Genomic DNA, 23,071 nt, shown 5'->3' on the forward strand with positions numbered 1-23,071 from the left:
GGGCTCGATGTTGACAGGGGAAACTTGCTGAATGATCAGGGAAATGATAGTCAAAGCTTTTCTTTTAGGCTATTTACAGAAACAGACTTCCTGGATGCTTTGCTAGAAATAGACAAGTGTGCAGCTCCCATCATTGTTGGCTCATTAAGCCAAATCTTTAATGTATCATTGTTATCAGGAAATATTCCACAAGTATGGAAATCCGCTCTTGTGCTGCCACTCCATAAGGGTGGGGATAGTAGTGATCTTAATCATTATGACCCCATTTCAAGGCTTCCTTGTCTAGCTAAGTCTTGAATCCTTGGTAAATGAATCCTTTTTTCTGATAAATTAATTTTGAATATAAATCAATCAGGGTTTAGGCCTGGGCATAGCAACATTACAGCAACCACTTTAGTTGTTCATGATTATTTTCAATGGTTTAGACACTATTTATTGCCTTTCCTCCTTACTTCATTTGCGCACACTGTATACAGATTTTTCTGTTGTGTTATTGACTGTACGTTTGTTTATCCAATGTGTAACTCTGTGTTGTTTTTGTCGCACTGCTTTGCTTTATCTTGGTCAGGTCGCAGTTGTAAATGAGAACTTGTTCTCAACTGGCCTACCTAGTTAAATAAAAGTGAAATAAAAAGATAATCATCACAATATCCTGTATCAAAAGGTTGGCTGGACCTAGCTAATGACCCGTAGATCTCTACATTACTCCCTTTTTGTTTTCAAGACCCTACTTCATAAACTTCTGTCTTAACTAACTTTGCTACAATCTGGGAAAAATGGCAATTTCAAGTCATCAAACATTCATTCTATTCTTGGATAATATATATATTTTTATGTGCACCAAGGCAATTCTTTGTCATGCCTCATCTCAGCAGGGTCAGGCAGCCAGGGTAAACCAGATACATCACTTTATTCCCGCTGTGCAGCAAACACTGGGCAAGCCAGAAGCTTCAAATATTGAAACTATTTTAAGGCAGTCTGACAAACCTCAAGTTGATTTCTAAACTGTATCAAGGGTCGATAGACGCTTTCCCCAATGACACAAAACACGTGTCATGATTCATGGATACAGATATGTTTGAACGTCCAGTCATGTTCATATCATCTCAGACATCTCAGACTGCAGTTTAATACCATCCATAGAACATACTATATGCCAGTGGAACTGAATAACATGCACATAGAGATGTACTTCCTCTGCTGGAGGTGTATCTGGAAGGTTGGTTATCCTCCCACAATGTCAGTGATGGCATAAATGTCAAGTTATGTATCACTAGATTTGATTTATTTCCCACTTATTAAGGGTATACTGAGCAACTTTCATAAGATCTGGATGCCTTATGTGGAATACAGTACGACAGATGGAGTCTGTATTAAAAACATGCTCACTTCAGGGGAGATGACTATTTAGGAAATCCCTAGATGCTGTGCTGCTCAGTCCTGGCCCCGGGGGACTGCCGTCCTGTGGGTTGTCACTCTGGCCTCGGCCTAACACACCTGAAACCAATAATGAACGTTTAACTAAGATCCTAAAGCTGAGTGGCGTGTGTTGGGTTAGGGCACTGCAGGGCGGTGGACCCTTAGGGCGAGGACAAAGCGACCCAGCTATGTTGTGGTCAAGTAAAAAGAGCTCTACACTACTATTAATTATATGGAGGATGTGCGGTTTCTGTGTGTTAATGTGGATTGATGAGGAATTGAAACATTTTATGGTGGAGAGGGATGAGGCAAAAGGAATCGCAAATAAATATAGCTGCACAATTGATTGGCAAACGTATTGTAAATGGAAAAATCATGTTTATTAATCTGAATAAATAGAAGAAACTACACTATAAAACAAAGATAAATGACAAAGAATGATAGTAAAAAGCATTGGAGCACCATAAATGACATTTTGGGCAAAAAGGCAAACTTGGCTCCATTATTCATTGAATCAGATTCAACTACTTTAATCATTTTTTCATTGGCAAGATTAGCAAATTTAAGCATGACATGCCAGCAACAAACTCTGACCAAAATATGAAAGCGAAGCAGGTGAAAAAGAGGTGAAAAAATTGTCTATCAGCAATGACAAGCCACTGGGGTCTGACAACTTGGGTGGAAAATTACTGAGGATAATAGCGGACGATATTGCCACTCCAATTTGCCATATTTTCAATTTAAGCTTACTTGGAAGTGTGTGATCCAGGCTCGGAGGAAAGTAAAAGTAATTCCACTACCTAATAAGAGTAAAGCCCCCTTTATTGGCTTGTGTTTGACCAGTGTGGTATCCCGGAGGTCTACCCCAGGGGTTGGTGATCGAGGGGACGTACGTGCCGCGTCGTTGGCTCTCTCCGCTGGGAGTACACGGGCTCGGCACCCCAACGCTGGTGGCCTGAAGTAGACCCCGATTTATGAGGGGCCCAGAAGGCCTACTTCGACTTGAATGCCGACCAGGCAGCGAATTATGAGAGACTCAAACGTAAGATCCTGAGCCGTTATGGATTCAGCCTCGCACGTCATGCACAACTGATCCACGACTGGGCCTTTGACTCCACTGTCTCCCCCTGCTCTCAGATGAGCGACCTGGTGCACCTTACCAAGGGCTGGCTACTGACCGACGTACCGTCCCTCCCGATAATCGATAAGGTCGTCCTGGATCGGTACCTTCGGGCACTCCCCTACGAGATGAGGAAGGCGGTGAGCATGCATAACCCCCAGAGCCTGAAGGAATTGCTTATCGTGGTGGAAACCCACCAGAACAACCAGGACCTGCTGAAAGAGGCCCGGGCGGAGAGAGTGGACGCGGGGAGGGGGTGGACAAGCGCAGAGAGCTGGGCTGCTAAAGTGGGCCCAGACGGAATCAGCCGAGGCCATGAAGTGGGAGGGCGACCCGAACCAATGACGAAGTCCACTGCTGGACCTAGATCAGAGGTGCTGCTATGATTTCGCATAGAGCTGCCCCGGCCAGGAGGAGTCCATGCCCTCTGCATCCTCCAGCTCCGGGGTAACCCGGATGGCGAGTTATGTCACCTCCTGTTTGGGCGCACACCGAGATGGCCCCTCCGATGGTTCCAATACGAATCGATTGCGTCGAAATCTGCGCTCTGCTGGACTCCGGCAGCATGGTGACCCTGGCCCAACCGCAGTGGCTCACACGAGAGGGGATAGACAAAGCAGGGGACAAGGAGATTAGTGTCCTGTGTACATGGGAACACGAAGAGGTACCCAACCGTACCCCACCCCAAGGGGGGAGTACCCCACCCCAAGGGGGGAGTGCCAGATGCATGTGGGGGCTGTTCCTAACCTGCCCATTCTCCTCGGTAGATATTGCCCTCTCTTCCAGGCACTGTAGAGTACAGGGGTTGGGCACCCTGATGCTGATGGCCCCAAGTAAACCCCCAATTATGAGGACCTGGGGAGGCATGCGCGTGAAGTAGGAAGAAGAGAAAAAAAGGATGGGCCCTATGACATCGTCGAGCGGATAGGCGACGTCAATTTTAAGGTCCGCCAACCAGGGTGGAGAAAACCCCTCCAGCTTTACCATGTGAACCTACTGAAGAAGTGGAACACACGAGAGGCGCTGTGGACCTGGCCACAGCAGTTTTCATGGGGTAAGACCTCAGCCCGACCCAACGACAAGCACTCAGAGAGTTGGGCCAGTGGAATACGGTCGTGTTTTCCGAGGTGCCGGGGCGCACGGTTCTCGTGGAACATTATATCCAAATATGTCCGAGTGAAAAAAGTGCGTAAACAGCCCTACCGGATACCAGAAGCCCAGAGGACAGCGGTCCAGCGGGAAGTGACGACAATGCTAGATATGGGTGTACTGGAGGAGTCCCACAGTGAGTGGTCTAGACCTATAGTGCTGGTACCAAAACCGGACGTAACCGTTCGCTTCGGCAATGAATTCCGGGGCTGGAAAGAGGTCAGTAAATTCGGCTCATACCCCATGCCCCGGGTGGATGAACTGGTCGACTGCTTGGGGAAGGCAAGATACGTCAGCACCCAGGACCTGACGAAGGGGTACTGGCAGATGCCGCTTCTCCACATATGTACATGTAGGTCGAGTTATTAAAGTGGCTATGCATAGATAATAACAGAGTAGCAGCAGCGTGAAAGAGGGGGAGGCAATGCAAATAGGCTGGGTAGGCATTTGATTAAATGTTCAGGAGTCTTATGGCTTTGGGGTACTAGCTTTTTAGAAGCCTCCGGAATTGCTTGCCATGTGGTAGCAGAGAGAACAGTTTATGACTCGGGTGGCTGGAATATTTGACCATTTTAGGGCCTTCCTCTGACACCGCCTGGTATAGAGGTCCTGGAAGGCAGGAAGCTTGGCCCCAGTGATTCCAGGCAGTGATGCAACCAGTCAGGATGCTCTCGATGGTGCAGCTGTAGAACCTGTTGAGGTCCAGAACAGACTATGGGAGGAGCACAGTACTACAGAAAGCCATGATTACATGAAACTCTATTCCACATAAAGTAACTGATGCAAGCAGAAAAACTAGACCTAATGGAAGTGTGGACTGTGAAGCAACACCAGCATAGGCACAGACACATTCATACACACGGTAACATACACAATATACACATACGCACTATATTTTGGGCTCCCGAGTGGCACTGCATCTCAGTGCTAGAGGTGTCACTACAGACACCCTGGTTCGAATCCAGGTTGTATCACAACCGGCTGTGATTGGGAGTCCCATAAGGCGGGGCACGATTGGCCCAGCGTCGTCCGGATTTGGCCTTTGTAGGCCGTGTCATTGTAAATAATAATTTGCTCTTAACTGACTTGCCTATTTAAATACAGGTAAAAAAAATAAAAATACACACATGGATTTTCTACTGTAGATATGTGGTGGAGTAGGGGCCTGAGGGGGCACAGTGTGGTGTGAGGTCTGCGGATGTATTGTAATGTTTTTAAAATTGTATAACTGCCTTAATTTTGCTGCAGCTAATGGGGATCCATAATAAATACAAAATACAAATGTTGCTGCTACAACAGCCTCCACTCTTCTTGGAAGGCTGTCCACTAGATGTTGGAACATTGCTGCGGGGACTTGATTCCATTCAGCCACAAAAACATTAGCGAGGTTGGGCACTGATATTTGGCAAATAGGCCTGGCTAGCAGTTGGCGTTTTCTAATTCATCCCAAATGTGTTTGATGGGGTTGAGATCAGTGCTCTTTCTGTCCAAGCCAATTTCTAACACAGATCTCAATAAACCATTTTGTGGACCTCGCTTTGTGCAAGGGGTATTGTCATGCTGAAACAGGAAAGGGTCTTCCCCAAACTGTTACCACAAAGTTGAAAGCACAGAATCGTCTAGAATGGCATTACTGTATATGCTGTACCATTTACGTTTTACGTTTTCCCTTCAACTAAGGGGCCTAGCCCGAACCATGAAAAACAGACCCTGAACATTATTCCTCCTCCACCAAACTTTACAGTTGGCACTATTCATTCGGGCAGGTAGCGAAACCCAGATTCGTCCGTCGAACTGCCAGATAGTGACGCATGAAGCATCACTCCAAAGAACACTTTGTGGCTGAGCCTTTGTTGCTCCTACACGTTTCCACTTCACAATAACAGCACTTACAGTTGACCAGAGCAACTCTAGCAAGGCATACATTTGACGAACTGGCTCATTGGAAAGGTGGCGTCCTATAACGGTGCCACGCTGAATGTCACTGAGCTCTTCAGTAAGGCCATTTGACTGCCAATGTTTGTCTATGGAGATTGCATGGATGTGTGCTCGATTTTATACACCTGGCAGCAACGGTTGTGGCTGAAATAGCCGAATCTACAAATTTGAAGGGGTGTCCAAATACTTTTGTGTATATGTGTAGGCGTGTGTTTATTTAAAAAAAATAATAATAATAACTTTTGATTCCAAAATATGGTGGGGGTCGGGCCTGCAGGCAATTCGGGTTGGCTGGGCGGTCTGGCTGAAATTTGATATGTAGGATGTCTTAACAAAGATTATTTTAAGAGTTCATTTGTTGGTCTATTGGTTAAAGGTGCAACACAACGGTGGACGTGATGCCGCGGAGCTGAGCAGACGTTGACAAACCGAGCTCTTCAAAGTTATTCTATTATTACCTAAATAACAACGTTGAAACAATATTCTAACATCGGCTGATAAATTGTCAAGTACTTAACTTCCCAAAGAGCCATGGACCGCCGACCGAGAGGCAAGAAGAACGACCAAAACGTCGTTGATTCCCAAGATAACGATAACGCTAGCAAGATTAGCATTAGCCCTCATAACTCAAACGACAGTTCCAGACTGTTGCTCTCGGCCCCTTGCGAGCCTGCCGACATGCTGGCTACTCTCCTCCGGGAAATTCAGGACGGTAACAAAGGTCTTTCTATGAAAATCGATAAGAGAACGGCTGAACTCCATTCTTCCATCGACGACCTGAAATCCTCCATGAATGATCTCCTTTTGAGAACGACTGAGGCAGAGTTGCGCATTAGCACAGTTGAAGACACCATCGCTCGACATGACCAGGTCTTGATACAACTGCAAAAGGACAATGCCTACCTCAAAAACAAGGTAGATCAGATGGAGAACCAGAGCAGACGTAGTAATATCCGTGTGGTGGGATTGAAAGAGGACAGCGAGGGCCGTGACCCGGCCCGTTTCTTCACTCAATGGATCCCGGATGTCCTAGGCACAATCAACTTCACCAAGCCACTGGAAATCGAACGCGCCCACAGAACATCAGCGCCGAAACCCCGGCCAGATGAGCCCCCACGGGCCGTCCTGATCAGGTTCCTCCGTTTCCAAGACAGAGAGAAGGTACTGCAACTCGCAAAAGCCAAAGGGGACATAACCATTGATGGCAAGAGGGTCAGCCTTTTCCCGGATATGAGCGCGGATCTCGCAAGACGTCGCAAGCAGTTCAGACCTGCCGCCAAAGCACTGAAGGAGAAGAACATCATCGGCTACCTCATCCACCCTGCGCGGATGAAAGTTCAGTACAAAGGCCGAAGCCATCTCTTCAACACACCGGGAGAAGTGTACACTTTTCTCAAAGAACTGAGCAACGTCTGAGCCAGGACGGTCTCTTTGGGGGATAAGATGCAGTTTGTTTGTTTTCTCTTATCCGGACTGAACCGCTGATATCCTCCGGTCGCTATAATTGATTTGTACATTTTCAACTAACCGTATCTTTCCGGGGTGAGTTCTATTACATTTACAGGAGAGTATATTTTGGTTTAGTCCATATTACTGGGCGAAGCAAATAAGTGGGTTTAGGCCCACTGCTTTCCCCCTCATTTATGTTAATCTTTCGAAAAGAGACTCAAGCAGCCCTTACCGTGGGCAGTAAATATTCAGCCATAAATGTCTATTCACAACGTTTGTTTTCAATTTAGAGAGCTCGCAGGTTTTAGTTTACGCCAAGGTTTAGCTAGTAAGAGCAAGATGGAAAGCGAGCAGCAACGTATCTCTACAAGTGTATTCATGTTTGATTGTTGGGATTGTGGTTTTAGTCTAACAATCGGGGTGGGTGGGATTCTTAATTTTTTCCCCCTTTTTTCTATGTTTATTGTTTCCTTCCTAAAGAGACACATAGGTCACTTCTGTGTTCAAACCAAAGTTGAAACATTTCCTAACTATCTACATATGATAGAATTCCATTCAGTTACATATTTGAAACCCAACTATGCTTAATCCACTAAAATATGTCACATTCAACGTAAAAGGTCTTAACAGCCCGATTAAAAGGAAGAGAGTCTATACATACCTTAAGAAATTAAAGGCTGACATTGTGTTTTTACAAGAAACACATCTCACAGCCAGTGAACACAAGAAATTGAAGAGGGAATGGGTAGGACAAGTTTTTGCGTCCTCTTTTAACTCCAAAGCAAGAGGAACTGCAATTTTGATAAGTAGACACATCCCCTTCTGCGTCAACAACACCATCTCTGATCCCTCTGGCAGGTTTGTTTTGGTGCAGGGGCATATGTTTTCAGAGTCTTGGACCCTATTGAATATCTATGCTCCTAACTTCGATGACCATATGTTTATTCAGAATGTCTTCCTTCAGGTTGCTCAAGCACCACCAGGATGGTTACTGGTTGGAGGAGATTTTAATTTTTGTTTAGATACAGTTCTTGATAGGTCCTCTGATAAACCCTCACTTCTTACCAAAGCCGGCAAACTCACCATGTCATTCATGAAAGATCTCAATTTACTAGACATCTGGAGACAGTTGCACCCACAGGATAGGGACTACTCTTTTTATTCACACCCACATAAGACACACACACGCATAGATAACTTTTTAATATCGACACAACTGTTTCATAGAGTGTTAGATGTTGAGTATCTCCCCAGATTGCTTAGTGACCATTCTCCCCTGGTATTATCAATCTCCATTCCTACCAAGGTAAATGGAGCATATAGATGGAGACTAAATTCTACACTCCTAAAGCAACCTGAATTTTGTGCATTCATCAAAGAGCAGATCAATATTTTCACTTTGACAAACAAACCCTCCGCTCCTGACAGTTTCATTCTTTGGGACACATTGAAGGCCTATCTGAGGGGACAGATCATTTCCTATACTAAAGGGCTGAAGAGAAAACACGGTGCGGAACTGAGTGCCCTTGAATCTGAAATCTCAGAGCTAGAGAAAACCTACCAAAGAGGCCCGACTAAAGATCTATACAGGCTTTTGGTAAATAAAAAACTGAAATATAATATTCTGAACACATATCAAGCTGAGAGGGCCATCACTAAATCAAAACAGCGTTATTACGAGCTTGGAGAGAAAGCTCACAAAGTATTGGCATGGCAACTGAAAGCAGAGGAAAGTAAGAGGACAATTAATGCTATAGAAACTCTTACTAATGAGATATCTTTCGACCCTACTGAAATTAATAATACTTTTAAGAAATACTATGAAGACCTCTACACTTCCCAATCAAGCGATGATCTATCAGAGATCGACTCCTTTCTCTCCTCTCTCAACCTCCCATGCCTGTCAGGGGAAGACAGCGAGCGCCTGAGTGAACACTTCTCAGTTCCTGAATTGTTGGAGGCCATTAAATCCTTACCTTCTAATAAATCTCCTGGGGAGGATGGCTTCCCTCCAGAGTTCTATAAAGAATTTAGGGAGCTGTTGGTCCCCTACCTTATGGAGGTACTTAAAAAAGCCAGGGAAGACAACTACTTTCCAGAGTCTTTCTCTCAAGCAGTGATTACTGTAATCCACAAGAAAGGGAAAAATCCACTAAAGTGCGCCTCATATAGACCAATCTCTCTCCTTAACACAGATTGTAAGCTGGTCACCAAGATGCTATCTAAGAGACTGGAGTCATGTCTTCCCCTGTTGGTCAACCCAGATCAGACTGGCTTCATAATTAATAGATTGTCCTCCAATAATCTCAGAAGGTTCTTTGATATAATTCACCTTGCTAACAAAAACAAAATACCTAGTGTCGCAGTCTCCCTCGATGCTGAAAAGGCCTTTGATAGGGTTGAATGGCCATACCTCTTTCGCGTCTTGGAAAAGTTTGGTTTAGGCACCGTGTTTGTAAATTTGATAAAATCACTCTACAAATCTCCTAAAGCTAGGATTGCTACCAACGGGATTACTTCCTCCTCTTTCCCTCTCTATAGGGGGAACAGACAAGGTTGCCCAATTAGCCCCCACCTCTTTGCCCTCGCCATCGAACCGTTGGCTGAGGCTATTAGAACGTGCCCTGACATACATGGCTTTGAGGTGGGCCCCCATACCCATAAATTATCACTCTTTGCGGACGACCTTATCTTATTTCTAACAAACCCAGAACACTCCCTCTCTCACTTGCAGATCCTGCTACAGTGTTATAGTTCTTTCTCTGGATATAAGGTCAATTTAGATAAAAGCGAAATCTTACCGTTGTCTGTCTTTGACCATCATACCATCAAGCACAAGTTTCCTTTTAGATGGTCGCCTATGGGCTTCACATATTTGGGCATAATGGTGGATGGTAACCTGAACAACCTCTATAAACTCAATCTGGCCAGTTTGTTACAAAAGGTGGAGGGTGACCTTTGTAAATGGATGGACTTACCTCTCACTCTACTGGGTAGAATCAATGTAATTAAAATGAATGTCCTGCCCAGATTTCTATATCTGTTTCAATCTCTCCCTATCCCTGTCCCCGCAGCATTCTTTTCCTCTCTCGACAAGATGACCAGACGGTTTATCTGGCACGGCAAAACCCCTAGGGTTGGCCTGGATAAACTGACCCTGGATTACAGTCAAGGAGGCTTAAACCTCCCCAATTTTAGAATGTACTACTGGGCAGCACAGTCGAGGTTTCTGGCTCAGAGGTTTGATAAGGGTCCCTCTCCCTCATGGTTGAACATTGAAAAGCTTGAGGTAAACGATGACACTGGGGCAGAATTGTTTTACAAATGGGACAGAAAATCTATTAAAACCATCACAGACAACCCTTTAATCATACATTCTGTCCTGACATGGTGCAAACTGCAAGAGCTGTTCGGACGAGGGGGATTCCTTTCCCCTAAAACCCCTTTATGGAACAATAGATTGATTCCTATGTTTTTCCAGAATAGTAACTTTAGACCATGGTCTGATAAGGGGATCACTCTTCTGGAACATTGTTACGAGGAGGGAGTTCTTATGTCTTTTGATCAGCTGAAACAGAAATACCACTTGCCTAACAGGGACTTCTTTAGCTACCTACAACTACGAAACTTTATTAGGGTGTCTCTCAAGGGACAATGGAACCTACCTAAGATGTCACCTATTGAACAACTCTGCCACGCAGACCAACCACTGTTCAAGACCATTTCCCGTGTTTACGATGCTCTTATGTCAGGACTAACACTGACCGGGCTAGATAAACCCCGACTTAGATGGGAAAAAGATCTGGGTATTGATCTTGATGAGGGTCTATGGAGTGACCTATGCAGGAATGGTGTCACATCCACACTGAACTCCAGATACAGACTGATCCAGTTTAATTTCCTCCATCAGCTCTATATCACGCCATCTAGACTGCACAAGTTCAACACTGATATCTCCTCCCTATGTTTTAGATGTGGCTCAGATGAAGGAACATTCCTCCATTCCACTTGGCAGTGTTCAAAACTACACGGTTTCTGGCAGGGGGTATGCGATACCATATCCTCAATTCATGGGGTTGCATTCCCTTTAGACCCGGAGGTCTGTCTACTGGGCAACTTTACTAACACCAATCTTAGGCAAAGCCATACTATAAAGCTAACAGAAATATTGCTAGCGATTGCCAAGAAATGTATTGCCTTGAAATGGAAATTGGATTCCCCCCTGCCAGTTGCAATGTGGCTATCAGAAGTTAATAGTTGTTTCCCACTGGAGAAAATCACTTACCGCTTGAGGAATAAGTTAAATACATTTTACAGAATTTGGCAACCTTTTATTGACTATATGGAGAATCTCCCCCCACATCACATTGAATGAATCTCTATATTATCCTTATATAATGTTTCACACGTAATGTATAATATGTAACCTACGGCAGGTGACCATATGATCCAATGTCTCATTATAATCTTTTTTTATTGTATGTTTGTTTGTATATATAATTATAATTTGTTTGATTTTTACTTTTTGTTACGCTCATCTGTTACTGTCACTTTGTCCTATTGTTGTCTAATATCTTTTCACGTTTGTCTTGAATGTTGTTAATTGGAAAATGCAAAAATAAAATATTAAAAAAAAAAAGGTGCAACACAACATTGATTAGTGAATTACCTTTAGCTAAGTCTTATTAGTCACTTAAACATAATAACCTCTTACCTAGCTTCATCACTGTGGGCATTTTTTGCTTGCTTTCTGATGTTCTAAATAGACGGTTGGAAGGGCTTTCGGTCAAATTAGATGATGTAGAAATGCAAGAAATTAGCTTTAGATGCCCCAAAAAATGATTGGGGAGGTCCCCCAAACTGCCCGACAGGTTATGTCCCCCCCCCCACTTCTAAATCAAAAGTTGCACCCCTTATTATGAACATTTTCCACAGGGAGAAAGCCCGTTAGATTGTGTCCCTGTACTGTGGGCACGCAAGCAGGCGCCTTGGTGGAGTAAAGTCTGAATCTCTGTTTCACTTAAAGGAGGTGTGTGTGTGTGTGTGCGCGCACTCCCACTGCTTACTTTGGGTCTCTAATCATGCTGGTACAAAGAGCTATGTGTTGAACAGTGATGTGGTTAGGTAGTGGTTGCCAACTTCTCTCTCGCTTTCGCCCTCTCGGTGTGTGTGTGTGTGGGTGGGTGGGTCGATTTGGACTTGATCCCAGGAGGGAGGTGTCCGGTGGAACCCCGTTCCACTAGCGGAACCCCTCGCCAATGAAATTGCAGGGCGCCAAATTCAGTCAACAGAAATCTCATAATTCAATTTTCTCAAACATACAAGTATTAGACACCATTTTAAAGATAAAATTCTCGTTAATCCAACCACAGTGCCCGATTTCAAAAAGGCTTTTCGGCGAAAGCAGAACATATCATTATGTTTAGGTCAGCAACTAGTCACAGAAAGCATACAGCGATTTTACAACCAAAGAGAGGAGTCACAAAAAGCAGAAATATTGATAAAATGAATCACTAACCTTTTGATATTCTTCATCAGATGACACTCCCGGGACAACATGTTACACAATACATGTATGTTTTGTTCGATCAAGTCCATATTTATATCCAAAAATCTCAGTTTACATTTGGCTTTGTCTCCAAAACATCCCATGAATTTTCACAGAGCCACGTCAAATCACAGAAATACTCATAATAAACATTGATAAAAGATACAAGTGTTATTCACAAATTTAAAGATATACTTCTCCTTAATGCAACTGCTGTGTCAGATTTCTATTTTTTTTTACGGAAAAAGCAAACCATGCAAAAAGCTGAGTACAGCGCTCAGACGACAAATCAACCCAAAGAGATATCCGCCATGTTGGAGTCAACAGAAGTCAGAAATAGCATTTTAAATATTCACTTACCTTTGATGATCATCAGAATGCACTCCCAGGAATCCCAGTTCCACAATAAATGTTTGATTTGTTCCATAAAGTCCATCATTTATGTCCAAATTACTCCTTTTGGTTCGCACGTTCAGTACACAATCTAAACTCACGACGCGCGGGCAGGTCCAGGCAAAATTTCAGACGAAAAGTCATATTACAGTCCGTAGAAACATGTCAAACGAAGTATAGAATCAATCTTCAGAATGTTTTTAACATAAATCTTCAATAATGTTCCAACCGGAGAATTCCTTTGTCTTCAGCAAAGCAATGGAACAGAGCTCGCTCTCACGTGAACGAGCGTCACGGGCTCCTGGCCGCCGCCGCTGGCTGATGGGCGGGATGTAAATGTAAAAAACTAAACAAAAAAATAAATAAACTATAACTCCGCCAGAGTGTCTCTTTTGGGTCACTTTTGTCTGTCCCAAGCCCGGGTAAAGGAGGAGGGTTGGAATTGTGACATTAAAAAAAACAAGAATCGACAGAAGAAAGTTCATTTGTAGTTCTAAACATATTTAGGGTGTTTACTCACTTTTTCTCTCCCAGGACATTATTCCTCTCTCCTACAGCGTCCATCACAATTACATGCACATGGCCAATTATGCGATGACGTCATTTTGTGACTTTTAGGACAGCCAATAGCTACTTTCCTTACTGAGGAGTTGGCAACACTGGTTGTTCCTTTTCCAATTTCTACCAATCTGCCTGACAGTTATGGTTGTCATATGCACTTTTTCGTGAAAGTTGAATTTAATTTATAACGTCTTCATATCTCAAATTCATTGTCATGTGGTTTATCAAAATCCTATCTAAATGAAAATGATACACCTAAAAGTAACTTCTCTTGCCATTGCCAACTATGTAAAAATAGCCTACATAAAGCCAACAAATAAAAACATTGCAGCCTGCAGGTAGAACATATGCTGATACAAATAAATATCCTATAAATCACATTGGCTACACATGGCCTGTCTGCAACGAACTTGAAACATTGTATCAACTATTAACTTGGGTCGGCCTGAAGCTTGCGCTAGCGAACTGGCAACATTTTCAAAAATATTCTGGGCCCTCAGTTTCCCACGCCAGTGAGCTCGAGACAGACACCGCTGTAGGCTATTTGCGCAAGGGATGAAAAGCAGTGCTTGACTTCGGCAGGAACTCACCGGAGCTGAGTACCGGCACCTCAAATGTTCTGCTGCTTGAGCTCCTGTTCCACTTATAGAATATTAGCTCACCTAAATATAAACAGTACCAGAACCCAAAATGAGTACCGGAACTTATTTCAATCCAAGTCCAGCACTGATAAGAAGACTTTTTTATGACGTTTCCACCCGATCAGAGCATGACATTTTCCCTTTCACGCTGAGTGGTTATTGAAAGGGAGAGAGCAGGAAAGATTTTTTAAATACTTTGAGGAACTACACTGCTCAAAAAAATAAAGGGAACACTTAAACAACACAATGTAACTCCAAGTCAATCACACTTCTGTGAAATCAAACTGTCCACTTAGGAAGCAACACTGATTGACAATAAATTTCATATGCTGTTGTGCAAATGGAATAGACAAAAGGTGGAAATTATAGGCAATTAGCAAGATACCCCCAATAAAGGAGTGATTCTGCAGGTGGTGACCACAGACCACTTCTCAGTTCCTATGCTTCCTGGCTGATGTTTTGGTCACTTTTGAATGCTGGCGGTGCTCTCACTCTAGTGGTAGCATGAGACGGAGTCTACAACCCACACAAGTGGCTCAGGTAGTGCAGCTCATCCAGGATGGCACATCAATGCGAGCTGTGGCAAGAAGGTTTGCTGTGTCTGTCAGCGTAGTGTCCAGAGCATGGAGGCGCTACCAGGAGACAGGCCAGTACATCATCGAGACGTGGAGGAGGCCGTAGGAGGGCAACAACCCAGCAGCAGGACCGCTACCTCCGCCTTTGTGCAAGGAGGAGCACTGCCAGAGCCCTGCAAAATGACCTCCAGCAGGCCACAAATGTGCATTTGTGTTGATACAGTTGATACAATGTTTCAAGTTCGTTGCAGACAGGCCATGTGAGGCTCCACGGGTCATTTGTAGTGGTGCGTTAAGCCAATCAGATATATCAGATACCTAAATGGCACATTTATATGCATACATTTGCGTCAGGCCAAGTAGCCTATAGGCCTACTTTTATGCGTGCACGTCCTTACTCAACATTGACTGGAGCGCTCCCATATTGCTGGCTCAGTAGCCCACATTTTTAATTCAACGTTGTTATCAGGAAGTATTCCAAAAGCATGGAAATCTGCATATGTGCTGCCACTCTATACGGGTGGGGATAGAAATGATCTTGACAACTGTCACCACATTTCAAGACTACCTTGTTTAGCTAAGATTTTTGAATCCTTGGTTAAGGTACAAGTTTCGTTCCTTTTTATTTGGTAATTGTATTTTTAATATAAACCAATCAGGCCTGGGCATGGTACTACCAGAGCAACCACACTAATTGTTAATCATCTTGTCAATGCTTTGGATGCTAAAAATGAGCTGTGCTGCCTTGTTCATTGACCTGACAATGGCTTTCGATACGGTTGATCATTCTGTTTTGCTGAAGAAGTTATCAAGAATAGGCCTAGGATATACAGCCTGTTTATGGTTTCAGAATTATTATTTGGTCCCATATTCCTAGGACACAATAATTACATCAAGCTTTTGACTCTAAAAAGCATTTTAGCGTCTGCCGTTTCGACAGCGGAGAGAGAAAAAAGTTTTAAAGCAAATTTGCTGCAATTATACACATTTTGCCATGGGTCGGAGAGAAGATTTTGCAGTTTTACAGCTCGTTTCCTGCAATTCTACACATTTTGCCATAGGGTGGCGAGAATGTTGTCAGTTTTTTATATAATATCAGAGTGAGCGTGACTAACAATCAATGGGCCCCCCCCGGTCTGTAATTCGACAATGACTACTACAAGTTTAGATAGCTGGCTGCTTGACTAACTTAACAATAAATAAATAAAATCGCTGACATGGGCTAATTGAGTGACTGACATAACAAAATAAAAACTGCTGTTCCACAACCAAATTTCGAAATTGCACCTTGTGTATTGTACTATTCTAACTATTAACAATACGTTGAGACAGCCCAGACGGGAAGGGCCAGAGTCGCTGACTGAGCGAGCGGAGCACTGTTGGGGAAAACCCAAACATGCCATTTGGGAGCCTGGGCGGAGTGAAAGAACCCCTGTGTTCTTCCCGAATTCCAACAGCCTCCTTTTTGAAAAGATAAAGAAAACGTTATCGCAGCTGCAACTTCGCGTTCAGCCTCTTCGCCTCTCCTACCCACCGTGCTGCAGCGCCACTCCAACCCCGGCGATAATTTGAAGTTGAGTCCACTTTGACTACTCTTTGTCAAACTTGTCAATTGTTCTGTACATCAGAGCAGAGGGCTTGGTTTGATTTCAAATGATTCCGTGGGTTAGAAGAGGAGAGTGACTGACGTCTCCAGATTGGATGTCAGCGCTAAGAAATTGCTAAAATTGTCAGGCTAAGCTCGTTTCTGGTGCACACCCAGAAATGATTTTGTGTGGAGGTGCTGACTAACGGCAAATAAACTATAAAAACAGAGTTGCACACTCCATATATAAACTCCCAGTCATTTATCATGAAATCACCAATGTTTCGGCATCACTGTGCCTTCTTCAGGGTGGAAGTTTATAGGCTAAGCCCGTTTAACATCCGCGCTCCAACTTCTCTCCCCGGCTCAAGCCTGTCTTCATCAGTCCACCCCACCTCCTGTCAGTGTGTGTGTCTATTACTCCCACATGAGCAACAGCTGCAGGAGCTCGCCATATAACGTTTGGACTGATGGTTGCTATCAGACGTCACTTTGAGGAGAATAAATCACTCGCATTAAATTAAACTTTTTTTTTTTTTTTTTTTTGGATAGATGGTTTTCCAGGGTAAACTTTTTGAGTTACCCTTCTGTACCTACGGACAAAAGGAACACCTATATGAGAATGCTGTTCATTGACTACAGCTTAGCGTTCAACACCATAGTGCCCACGAAGCTCATCACTAAGCTAAGGACCCTGGGACTAAACACCTCCCTCTGCAACTGGATCCTGGACTTCCTGATGGGCCGCCCCCAGGTGGTAAGATTAGGCAACAATACGTCTGCCACGCTGATCCTTAACACCGGGGCCCCTCAGGGGTGTGTACTTAGTCCCCTCCTGTATCCCTGTTCACCCACAACTGCATGGTCAAACACAACTCCAACACCATCATTAAGTTTGCTGACGACACAACAGTGGTAGGCCTGATCACCGACAACGATGAGACAGCCTATAGGGAGGAGGTCAGAGAACTGGTAGTGTGGTGCCAGAACAATAACCTCTCCCTCAATGTGATCAAGACAAAGGAGCTGATCGTGGACTACAGGAAAAGGCAGGCCAAACAGGACCCAATTAACATCGACGGACTGTAGTGGAGCGGGTCGAGAGTTTTAAGTTCCTTGGTGTCCACATCACCAATGAACTATCATGGTCCAAACATACCAAGACAGTCGTGAAGAGGGCACGACAAAACCTTTTCCCCCTCAGTAGACTGAAAATATTTGGCATGGGTCCCCATATCCTCAAAAAGTTCTACAGCTGCACCATCGAGAGCATCCTAACCGGTTGCATCACCGCCTGGTATGGCAACTGCTCGGCATCTGACCGTAAGGCGCTACAGAGTGTAGTGCGAACGGCCCAGTACATCACCAAGCTCCCTGCCATCCAGGACCTATACAATAGGCGGTGTCAGAGGAAAGCCCATAAAAGTGTCTGACTCCAGTCACCCAAGTTATAGACAGTTTTCTCTGCTACCACACGGCAAGCGGTACCGGAGCGCCAAGTCTAGGACCAAAAGCTTCCTCAACAAGCCATAAGGCTTCTGAACAATTTAATAAAATCGCCACCGGACAATTTACATGGAATCCCCCCTCCCTTTTGTAAGCTGCTGCTACTCGTTGTTTATTATCTATGCATAGTCACTTCACCCCCACCTAAATGTACAAATGACTTCAACTAACCTCTACACCCACACACTGACTCGGTACCGGTGCCCCCTGTATATAGCCTCGTTATTCTTATTGTGTTACTTTTTATTATTACTTTTTATTTTAGTCTACTTGGTAAATATTTTCTTAACTCTTCTTGAACTGCACTGTTGGTTAAGGGCTTGTAAGTAAACATTTCACTGTAAAGTCTACACTTGTTGTATTTGGCGCATGTGACAAATAAAGTTTGATTTGTGGGAGGCCTGGGACACCATATGTTAAATTTATATTACTGGGCTGCCCGTTTAAGGCAAATTAGAGAATGGGTTGCTTACTGTGGAGTAAAAATAGGGAAAAAAATCTATATTTATTTCTTGAACATTATTCTTTATTTTCTGCTGATTCACAAGGCTCCTTGTTCACTTAAAGATGTGGTAAGTCATGTCAGAAGTTAGCAGATTCTTTACTTACCAACAACAGCTGAAAATTCCAATAAAATGACATCACATTTTGAAGGTCACTTTCTTTGATTTGTCTAGTGCTGAGCGATTAAGTGCTTGAGGTCCTAAAAAAGGATAAAATGTTTTACATTAAATGCACTATGCATTATGTATTGAGGAAGAACAATAATTCCAAGCACCGCCCTCCTTTTGAAGCTTCCAGTCTGTTATTCGAACTCAATCAGAATGACAGAGTGATCTCCAGCCTTGTCCTCGTCAACACTCACACTTGTGTTAACGAGAGAATCACTGACATGATGTCAGCTGGTTCTTTTGTGGCAGGGCTGAAATGCAGTGGAAATGTTTTTTGGGGGATTCAGTTAATTTGCATGGCAAAGAGGGACTTTGCATTTAATTGCAATTCATCTGATCACTCTTCATAACATTCTGGAACATATGCAAATTGCCATCATACAAACTGAGGCAGCAGACTTTGTGAAAATTAATATTTGTGTCATTCTCAACTTTTGGCCACGACTGTATAGTGTGTAACAGGATTTTCTCTCCCCCGTCTGTGCCTGTAGGAGCCCCCCTAAAGGTGTGTCCCCAGGGCTACTCATGCTGTACCCTGGAGATGGAGGAAAAGCTGAGCCAGCAGAGCCACTCAGACCTGAAGGCCCCCATTTCCCAGCTCAGCTCCAACCTACAGAGCACCTTCAAACAGAGGCACAGCCAATTTGATCGTAAGGGAGAGATCGAGACACATGCCCACACACACACCTACCTTCCTACTGTATCAGTCCATTTATGTCCCACCTGCCTGTGCACTGGCTGCCTGCAGCAGAGACACCCAGTCTACCTGTCTGTTGGCAATTCCACCTGTCTCTCAACGTCTGTCACTGCCCTTCTCTGGCCAATCCCCTCTCCCATGCCTTACTCTACACTCTGGGGAGAGAGAGGTACACATGCTCCCAGACAGACCACAAACTCACCCAGAGCCAGTCTTCTTTCCCTTAACACACTTCCTGTTCTATCTCTCTGTGTGTTTGTGTGTGTGTAAATATCCTGATCGGGTTTCCACTGCCTGCCCTATTGTGGGTGACATGGGAACATATGACAATGCTGAGTCACTGACAAATGGAAACGGGACAATTTTGTATTTATTATGGATACAAGGCAGCAGCTAATCTTCCTGGAGTCCAGCAAAATTAAGGTAGTTAAACAATTTTAAAAACATTACAGTACATTCACAGATTTCACAACAGTATGCCCTCAGGCCCATACTCCATCACTTCCACATATCTACAGTACAGAATCCGTGTGTATAAGACTCCCGAGTGGCCCAGCGATCTGGGGGAAGTCAGCCCTCCCTGTTACTTTATTTTTTATTTTTGCCCTTGAGGATTTTGCAGAAAGAACATATGTGACTCAACACCTAGATTCGGTCTTATGTAGCATGTGAAATTGTGTTTTTTACATTGGATAAAAGTAGAGACTCAGAGCTACAAAATGGTATACCATACACTGCATTTGAGGAACAATGGGAATGTAATTCTGCTTTGAAAGTGAACTCACTTTTACAATTGGTGGAATCATGCCATATTTCAACTAGATACTGTTAAACAAGGTTGGAATGTGAAGCAATGAAATGGGGTATCAGTCTACTCGTTGACACCCACAGAACACAACTGTGAAGAGTTTACGCAAATAATAGCGTTGTAGCTCTTATCGCGGAACTGTGACCGTGTGAAATCCCCTCCCCAGTCACCCTACTGTGTGTATTGACATTCATATTGCACTGTAAAGGATTGGGGATCAATGAAATGGGGTATCAGTCTACTCAATACCCAAGCTATTGTCTCCTCAGAGTTATCAGACTTCAAAAACATCCACGCAGTATTGTTTTTCCTCAGGAATAGTGTTCAATACACATAGGTTGTCAAATGTGGCTCAATTCACAGTTGTTTCAGAGTCCCGTAATAAGCGCTACGACGCTAATGTTCTCTGGGTGTCACTGAGTAGACTGATACCCCATCTCATTGATCCACAAGTGAAATAAGTATGCCCCCAATGCAATTCTAAAGTATAATACCTCCAGTGTGATTTCAACAGATTTGTCAATTTTATAAATTGTTTTTTGTTGATTTTATATAACAACATTCCAACCTCGTTTAGCATGATCTATTCAATTATGGCATAATTCTACTATTTGTATTCATTTGCATCACTGTCATTGTCATACTTTTATTTTGAAGGCCACTATTGTTGCTTATCCTTATTGTGGCTAGCTTCACATATATGGGTCTGACCACCATTAACCAAATAAGAACTAATTAGGGTTCTTTTAGATAGATAACTATATTGCTAGGAGCCATCTAACTATAGCTACTGAAATAGGTTATGTCGTTTTGCTATGTTTTTGGGGAAGAGCATTGTTTGCATCCATGAGCTAGCTAGCTTTTTTTTATGACAAGCACTGTAGGTGCGCTTGACAGCTTTACCAGCATCATAGCATACGTATCGATGAATCGATGTGACATATGAAATACGAGTGATAGTGTAATCAATGTGTAATAAAATAACTACGTAAACAATTGAATGAACGCTTTCGATAATTACGTAAAAAATGTATGAACACGTTAAATTATTATGTGACGAGCAGTCATATTCAGTTCCTGATTGGTCAACAAGCTTATTTGACACGTCAAATAGTGTTATTTGATGTGTTTCTTTTTTGACACGCAAAGACCCAAACGGCATTCCATAGAAATCCTGGTTGAGAATGAAACGAAACAGCACAGCAAGTAAGTGAAAGAAAAAGGTTTTGATGTTTTACTGGTAATGGAGACATACGTACATGCCAACAAAATAACTTTTTGGTCAGTGTGTGTGTAACCTTTTATTTAACTAGGCAAGTCATGTAAGAACAAATTCTTATTTACAATTGCGGCCTACTCCAGCCAAAGCCGGATGACGCTGGGCCAATTGTGCGCTGCCCTATGGGACTCCCAATCACGGCCGGATGTGATACAGCCTGGATTCGAACAAGGGACTGTAGTGACGCCTCTTGCACTGAGATGCAGTGCCTTAGACCGCTGTGTCCCCGTGTGTGTGTGTGTGTGTGTGTGTGTGTGTGAACTATTTAACTGTACTAGAATGCTTAACTGGCTAACGTTAGCTGGCTGGCTCGTTATGTGACGTGTGTGAACTTACTTTGTTTACCTAGCTAGCTAGTTAATGTTAGCTTCCTGGCTCCCTAGCTGTTATTTTTTGTATCCCAGAGACGTGTGCTGTTCTAGTTAGAGCCTGATGTTAGCTAGCTAACATTGAACATGGTTGGTTGGCTCCCAGGACTGTGGCATTGTTGGCATTGTTCATTGTTGTTTAACTAGCTAATGTTGGCTGGCTGGCTCGTTAGCTAACATTACGTGATGTACGTACAACACCCTTTGAATATGGCCAGTGTAATAAATGTGTGTAAAAAAGCATAATGAAATTGTTGCCAGCAGAGCTGGTTAGGCTGTTTTCATGTTAATCAGAGGTAACTAAATCGTCGGCCAGAGCCTCAAGTGTGGGCTCTGAACGCCCTGAAAGCGAAACGAGATGGGTGGGGCTAACGCTTAAGAGGGTGTGAACAATGCTGAATTGGTGTAGACAAAGAAGAGCTCTTCACTAGATACCAAAACATTCAAAGGCGATTTTCTCAAAAGTGAGATTACAAGTTTATCAACATTCAAAGCAGAATTACTTTCCCATTGTTCCTCAAATGCAGTGTGTCACGAACTGGCTCAAAGCCAGTAACAAAAGGGAGATAAGGAATAACAAAATATATTTATTAACTAAGGTAACCTAAATGCAATTAACAATGGTGTGTGTAATCAGTAGTGTAAGTGTGTGTTTTGCTTGCATAAATGTGATAATACGGGGTGCCAAAGCAAACAAACCAAATAGCCACAACAATGCCACAACTGAAATCTGCCTGTGTCTGAATGGAGAGAGTCTCCTCAATGAATGTGGAAGAGGTCTATTTATCCTGGGACACACCCAGGCCCAGGTGTTTCCCATGTAGCTGACGACCCTCCATACTCCGCCCACCGACATCCTAATAAGGAAACGAGAGCAAAGAGAGAGAATACGGTAGACAGAGTGGGAGGGTCGTCACAAGTGTATGATATACCATTTTGGAGCTCTGAGTCTCTACTTTTATCCAATGTAAAAAACACAATTTCACATATATATGTATTTCCTATGCTGTTACAGTAAATATATCCAAATCAATGAAAGGGCATGCTAATTTAAAAGAACGTTTGTCATTATTAGCCTGGTTCTTTATGGAATGCAGGCACGTTACGGGACACAGGCCAGGTCATGATCCATTATAATTGTTTGTATATTTAAAAAAATGGTGCGACCAAATTATGTGCTGGTGCCATGAACTGAAAATGTTGGTGCCAGGAACTGAAAATGTTGGTGCCAGGAACTGAAAAAGTTGGTGCCAGGAACTGAAAAAGTTGGTACCAGGAACTGAAAAAGTTGGTACCAGTAACTGAAAAAGTTGGTGCCAGGAACTGAAAAAGTTGGTGCCAGGAACTGAAAAAGTTGGTGCCAG

The 23,071-nt window shown here is 43.5% G+C and overlaps 1 protein-coding gene across 2 annotated transcripts in view; it reads left to right on the top strand.

Annotated features, from left to right (window-relative positions):
* LOC139547052 (glypican-4-like) overlaps positions 1–23,071 on the top strand; it is an 88,970-nt gene that overhangs the window by 33,341 nt on the left and 32,558 nt on the right. For both annotated transcript variants that reach the window (XM_071356106.1, XM_071356108.1), the window contains exon 2: positions 19,047–19,205. In XM_071356106.1, the coding sequence (XP_071212207.1) occupies positions 19,047–19,205 (159 nt within the window). The remainder of the gene's footprint in view (positions 1–19,046; positions 19,206–23,071) is intronic.

The sequence above is a fragment of the Salvelinus alpinus genome, chromosome 20 (genome assembly GCF_045679555.1).
Source record: "Salvelinus alpinus chromosome 20, SLU_Salpinus.1, whole genome shotgun sequence".
NCBI lineage: Eukaryota > Metazoa > Chordata > Actinopteri > Salmoniformes > Salmonidae > Salvelinus > Salvelinus alpinus.